At 40.4% G+C, this 7,305-nt stretch overlaps 1 protein-coding gene across 1 annotated transcript; it reads left to right on the top strand.

The window, feature by feature from the left end:
* Positions 1-951: 951 nt before the first annotated feature.
* Positions 952-6,377, top strand: LOC139648156 (anoctamin-1-like; the record flags this gene model as incomplete). The annotated part of the gene is made up of 5 exons (XM_071524193.1): positions 952-1,004; positions 3,623-3,807; positions 5,049-5,154; positions 6,126-6,249; positions 6,289-6,377. Coding segments are annotated over 5 exons (557 nt in total), but the record flags the coding sequence as incomplete, so codon positions are not given.
* Positions 6,378-7,305: the final 928 nt, after the last annotated feature.

Raw genomic sequence — 7,305 nt, 5'->3', positions numbered from 1 at the left:
CTTACTAGCTAGTAAGCTAGCCCTGCTAACTTCAAGCAGCTGTTGTGGTTGTTGTTCCCGAGATTGCAAGCTAATTTGATAGCTGTTAGGTCTATCTTCAGTCCTACGGTGACCAGACGTCCCGGTTTGTCCGGGATTGTCCCGGTTTGTCCGGGATTGTCCCGGTTTCAAGATGGGTGTCCCGAGTCCCGACAAATATCTGTAAAACACTAAAATGTCCCGGGTTTCAACATTAACTACCAAATTGTCCCGGTTTTCACCACAATTAAAATACTAATAATAGTATTATACTTGTTTTCAGCACTTACATAGATGTTTATCATGCTCTGTCCCGCTCATTATTACCTAACCCAATCAAAAAACATAAACAATGCACCACGCGACTGAATTCAACACTGATTTGTCTGTGTGTCAATCAATGTGTCGTTGTCAAGGCTGTTGCTAGCCTATGACGCTTGTGGCTCTGTCTGACAGAATCTGTCAGTACGCTAACGGTTAGCTGTCACGCCGAAGAGAAACTCGATCTTTTTTGGGATTTTTGGAGACAAAACATAATTTTTTGTTTGCTGAGGCTCTGTCCATGGTGTTGAAAGGTGCAGTCACTAGGTGTGCTAAGCGCTGAAATAACTGTCCCCCATCCTGATGAAAACGCCTATGGTGCATGCATAAGCGCATACATGTGCGCGTGCATGAACGTGCGGTACACTTAAGGGTCCCGGTTTGGGGGTTTGAAAATGTGGTCACCCTATTCAGTCCCCAATCATGTGTTGAAGTAACGCTAGTATATGCCAATCTGCCACGTAGAGTTTCCTACCTTGAGTGTTCAAAATGGCCGCTGCATGAATTAGGTCATTTGAGTCCAGAGTAAAAGACTTTGAAGTCAGTCTCATATCTAAGGTCAGCGATTGATGGCTATGTTTGATTGCTATGTCCATGTGTATGTGTCTCCAGGTATATGGTACAACTTACTCAGGGGGGTGGCAAAAGTGGCTGTCATCATTAATGTAAGTAAATCGTGAATTTACAACAATGCATGCACACACACATACATACAATATTGTATACATACACAAAGCAGATAGCTGTCAGAAGGTAGCGAGTGTTGCTCAACAAAATCCAACTTTTGGTTCCGAGTTCCATTATATTTCTTCCCATTCCTGTTTTCCACTTCCAGGACCAAAATGGCTAGTCTAGCTATCTAGTCTTTAAAGAGTAACCAAACCCCAAACCCAAATCTTTGGTGAAGCCTTCCATAGAGTACAACAGGTGGTGACATCACCTGGCACAAAGACCAGGCAATAGCAGATGACCAGTGCAGTACCCTACTTTTCACCATTAGGTGTCAGGCTTCATCAAAGATTTGGGTTTGGGGTTTAGTTACTCTTTAAAGGGCTAGCCTGGGCCTTGTTTCCCAATAGCAACCGCTCTTAGAGGTAAAGAGTGTTTTTGAGTGTGATCCTACGCTCGTTCGTTCAGAAACATGATTTAAATCACCTGCAGAGTGCTTACAGCTGTTATCTCATGTATGTTCGTGGGTTTAATTTTAATGTATGCTTTTGTCTTTTCTGTTGCTCGAGATACTTGCCCTTGAGCAAAAATGAATAGTCTGCCTCAGATTAATGATTCATATCATAGCTTCTGCTCTCTGATCAAGACAGCTGTCAATTTAAATGACACACTATTCAGGCGTTCGCACAACATTGCTGTCCTGGCGATAGCACCACAACAGATGCACAATTGCCTACATGATAGGTTTTACTGCACGTCAAGTTATTGAACATTTCTTTAGAAAATAAATTGTTCCCCTCCTTGTCCCATCTCCAAAAGTTCACCGCTCCAGTTGCAGCAATCGACGACAGCACACATTTTGTGTTTTACCTCTCTCAGCACCCGTTTTTTTATATCATTACATTCCAGCGTTCTCTTCTCGTGGGGCATATCGCTCCATTTCACACACAGATCATTAGTGGGAAAAAATATAGGCCTAATAAAGAAATAAAATATCTAGGATGAAAATAAATTAGACAACAGTAAATACGGTGAAAACAGCCTAATATACCTTAAACTCTCAAGTTAAAAAGTTGCCATGAGTCCTGCAGATGACACATTGAAATTTGTCTCAAAATTTTCCTTCTCAAGACACACTTAGCGTTGTATGACCGGTCAGAGGCAGTCGTTATCTACGATCACTTTTAAGAGTCTTTTTTGTTATTAAAGTTTGTTATTTATTTAAATATACACAAACAGACAGTATTATTACCTTTAGTTATAAAACATCCAAAGGCCCATGGTAAATGCACATATTTAGAACAACCAAAATAAACATTTACCAATTATAGCAATACAACCAGGTCATCACTGTGTCCTAGCAATGCTATGAGCGAAAAAGCGGTCCCATGACCTCTTAAAGTTCTCACCTTCATCATTGACTCTAGCTAGCATGTGTTTATATGATACTATTTCTAGCATAGATTCTATCCATTTTTTAAGATCTGGAGAGGATGTACTTTTCCATAATCTGAGGATCATTCGGGCAGCCGTGACAACCACTACATTTATCACTGCAAAGTCATGTTTTGATATATTGGGCAATTCTGTTTGGTCCCCCAGTAGGCATAGTCTTTGCGATACAGGTACTTTTAAGAGCGTCTTAAATTAAGATGCGCTTCGGAAACACTCACAAACTAAAGAGGCTTCGTAAGATGGATACTACGATTATCTTAGCCTTAAGATGCTTTTGGGAAACGATGCCCTGGCCTACATGAAAGGGCCAGTCAGGCCTAGCATGGGTTTACCCTTTGACTTGGCTTCTATTATAGGGCCAAACAGGTGTAGCCAGGGTTTACTCAGTAGCCTGGCTTCCAATACGGTGCCAAACAGGACCTAAGTCAAGACTTCTTTATTTAAATCTCACTCACATCTCTTATTCATTTTTGCATCTTCTTGCTGTGTTGTTGGTCTGACCCTTTCCCTGGTGAACCTCACTTAACCCTGCTGAGGAAAAGTTGTGCTTAAAAAAAATAAAGAAAGAAAAAGCCATTTGCAGTCGATTTACACCACCATGTAAAAGACATTCCACTTTTGCAGTGAATTTATGCCACCACTTTGCAGGGCTTACTTGTAAAACCTTATTCTTTATGAGGTTTTTGCCAATAAGAGGTCCAGTCTGACCATACTTGGTCAAACCTCCAGTTTGGCTTTAGGCTATAAATCTCCCAGCATGCTCTCTGCTTCTCTCTGGAATCTGTTGGAGGGAGATGACGAGATGGCAAAGATCTTCATCTTGATGGTTTACACACCAGGAGGAATATTTTACTTTTATTTTGACGTTTACCTTTATTCTGACTTACTTTACCTTTATTGCCCTCCTGGGATAGTTGTTTAAATTATTTAATTTGTATGTATTTCGTATGGCATGAATACCTCATTCGATAGAAAGTAGAAATGGGAGATTTATAACAGCTACAGACTTTTTAGTCCATGTGAAGGAGTTTAACAGCTGTTCCTAGAAAGCAGAGAAACTCTCAAATTACCATAGAGGATTAAATGTAACATGAAATCTCTATTCACATCTTTCTCTCTGACTCTGACTCCCCATGTCTCTGTACCCCCTCTTCCTCAGGCATTTGTCATCTCCTTCACCTCAGACTTCATCCCTCGGCTGGTCTACCAGTACATGTACAGCCCTGATGGCTCCATGCATGGCTTTGTCAACCATACTCTGTCCTATTTTAATGTCAGCCACTTCCAGGATGGCAAGGAGCCCATGGACCCACTGCACCTTGGCTATCCCGTTGAGATCTGCAGGTAGGAAATCAGTCTGTTGATAACTTAACTGACTCCATAGATAAAATGCAAAAAAAAAAAAATATTAAATGTGCTACGTGTAGCATTTTTAAACTTAATTGTGATACCTTGGTATAATTATTAGGTAACACTTTACAATAAGGGTCACTAAGTTAAGGGTTAGTTAATGCTTAATAAGCATTAAGTAACCCTTAATTAACAGTTAACTAATGTGTCTGGTAATCATTTACTAATGGTGTTCATGTTAATTAAGGTATTAATTAAACATTATTTAATAGTTTATAAAGATGACTATTACATAATGTATAAATTAATATCTTAGTTAACATGAACATCATTAATGATTACCAGACACATTAGTTAACTGTTAATTAAGGGTTAGTTCATGCTTATTAAGCATTAATTAACCCTTAATTAATGTACCCTTATTGTAAAGTGTTACCACAAACAGTTTATCTGATGCAAACACAACTCTAAAACAACCACCATGTAACACAGTGGTGTGTCAACTTATTTTCAAAGTTTTTTTCACAATATGAAACTGACACTCAATGAACTACACATGTCTAAGTGATACAAACCTATGCTGCCACATTAATGCAAAAACGTGTGCAAAAAAACGGAAATATTAGCACTCTTGACAGAACACAACACATTTGTGAGTCAACTGACATCCAAACTATTTCTCTTTTTCATTATTTGAGACTTGAGATTTGAGACAAAAAAAACGTGAAGTTCGTCTTTCTTCTAATCAAAGAGGCAAAGTTGTGTATTCTCAAAAAACTCTTGTAACTCTTGAAAGCCACCCACCCACCCACATACAGCAAAGACACAGAGAGAGAGAGAGAGAGAGACAGAGAGAGAGAGAGAGAGAGAGAGAGAGAGAGAGAGAGAGAGAGAGAGAGAGAATCATGAATCATAATTATGCTTTTAAAAGATGTTGCAGTTGGAGCACATTTCAGGTCAGCTGACAGACCATTCCAACTACACAGATTTTGATTTTAATCATGGCCATTTAATGCTTTATAGACAAGCTGCAGAATCTCAAAGTCAATCCTAAAACATGCTTGAGATCTGCACGTGGGAATATCAGTCAAATATCTCATTCAATGAGTCAATCAAGCAATTAATCAAGCACTTAAACAAGCACCAAGTCAAGCAGAAGAGCAATCAATCACTGAATTATTTCTAGATGCGTGGATGGGAAATTCAAGGCAGAAAATGTATTGTTCTCTCTGCAGGTATAAGGACTACAGGGACCCTCCTTGGTCAGCCACTCCTTATGAGATCTCTAAGGAGTTCTGGGCTGTGCTGGCTGTACGGCTGGCCTTTGTCATTGTCTTCCAGGTAAGGGACTGCTGTTTCACATCTAATCATCATCTAATCAATCATGATTATCTTTAATCAGGTAGTCTCTATGAGATCCAGATGTCTTTTTAAGAGCAACCCGAGAACAAAAGAAAAAAAAAACAACTTTCATACAGACAACAAAAAAAAAAATGCATAATGCATACAGGGACATACATTATAAAGAGTAATCGCAAATGTATCATTGAGGGGGATAAGAAATTCTAATTTCAATGTGCAGTCTGTTCCATTCATAGTGCAAGAAACCAGTCTTAAAGGATAAGGCTGGTGTTTTTTAATGCGCTGCTTACCGTCAACAAATCCTATGAAAATAACAAAATCAACAATGCGTTTGCTCTACTCCTGTTACTTTCTGACTTCCCACGTACCGTTTTTAGCCGTCAACCCGGAAGTCATTGGCTCCAATTGTAAGCTAAAAACCTTTAAATACAGCTCACAAAGACATAGTTCACATTTTATGTTACCATGAAAAGTCAGGCTGTTATAGTTATTACCAAATCAAATTCAAATGGGAACCAATTCTTCATTACGCCGGGGACTATTTTCGGTGCTACGGAACTACTTTCCTGAGATCGCAAAGTGTTTACAGCCGGCTTATTAAGTTGTTAGAGGAAAAAGTCGGCCGGCCCGGTGCATTGCGATAATGAAATATGTTGCCCAGAAGGCAACAGCATGGCTCGTGTTTTTAATCGTTTTTTTAATACAATGGAGTTCTATGGCTGCTGGGACATGGCTGCATTGGGCATCGGCTACATGGACGAGACTTGTTAGCAAAACAAATTCATTGCTGATTTTGGGTTTGGGTTATTTTCATAGGATTTGTTGACAGTAAGCAATGCATTAAAAAACACCAGCCTTGTCCTTTAACAAGCACAGCATTACTGTGCAGATACTTAAAACTAATCAGAGAAAACTACAGAAACTGACTGTTCTCTCTCTTCCTCTACCAGAACGTGGTGATGCTGATGAGCGACATCGTGGACTGGCTAATCCCTGACATCCCTAAAGACATCAGCCTCCAGATCCACAAAGAGAAGATCCTGATGGTGGAGCTCTTCATGAAGGAGGAGCAGGGCAAGATCCACGTCCTGGACAGCATGGCTTCTATGGGAGGCAAGGAGCACCGCAGCAACAGCAAAAACCACAGCCCAGGGCCTCGCCCGCGCTCTGGAACGCACACCAACAACGCCAACAGCTTCTGACGCTAGTAACGGTAAATTAGAATGGGCTCCTAGTTAGTAAGCTAATGCCTCTACACCGGTAAGCTACCTTAGCCGAGCTTAGCTAGCTAACAAGGCAGCCTGCTTGCTCAGGCCAAGCCAAATTCTGTGTCCTTATTATTGTCCGGAACATTCCAACAAATGGGAGAGGGGCTTCTAAGGGGATTTAACCAATGAGTGACTGACTGTCTCAGTTCACATCTTTTCTGTCATCATAAATATTTCACTGAGTAGCCAGCTATTTGCTAACCAGAACGATAGATAAACGGTCCACACGATATAGTTCTAAGTGGCGGCCGTGTTCGTGCCATAGTCCTACTGCTTCGCCGTTACAGAGGAAGAGTATTGATGTCTAGAATGTTTAAAACAGCGTGATGTTATGGAGGACATTGTTACATATTCTTAGCTGATACTTCTTTGTCTATAGCAATGGGCAATAACATGGTTCCAGTAGCACAACCTGGCCAAACTCTTTCTATTGCTCTGGAGCAGGGGCGGACTTAGTGATTTGGGGGCCCTAGACAAAGGCAAGCATGGGGCACCCCTGAATTCCAACTCTCTTGCTTATTAATCCATCCTTTCTATATGTAAACTTGGGTAGCTTTGCTTATTTTAATTTTTTAACTTCTCTCTCAGCTATTGATGCAGTGGCAAGGAAAATGAGCTTCAAGTCAACTGGCAAAACCAGAAGTGGAATAGCCCACTATAGCAAAAGAGGGGTGTTTTTCAAAAAGTGCATTTCTTTTAAATTGATTAAAAATAGGTTTACATTAGTTGTATTCTTGTCTTTTGTGGGGCCTTCTTCTGCTGGGGCCCAAGTTTGCCTAATGGTAAGTCCACCCCTGCTCTGGAGTCAGACATGGTAGCACACATCCAGTAGGAATTTTCACCAATCTGGACAATGGATCTA

The sequence above is a fragment of the Centroberyx affinis genome, unplaced genomic scaffold (genome assembly GCF_046629955.1).
Source record: "Centroberyx affinis isolate AG114_WGS23_722 - 3 ecotype Tasmania unplaced genomic scaffold, CSIRO-AGI_Caff_v1 ptg001164l_1, whole genome shotgun sequence".
Classification (NCBI taxonomy): domain Eukaryota; kingdom Metazoa; phylum Chordata; class Actinopteri; order Beryciformes; family Berycidae; genus Centroberyx; species Centroberyx affinis.
The sequence above is the reverse complement of the archived record's forward strand: the minus strand, read 5'-3'. Positions and strand labels throughout refer to the sequence as shown.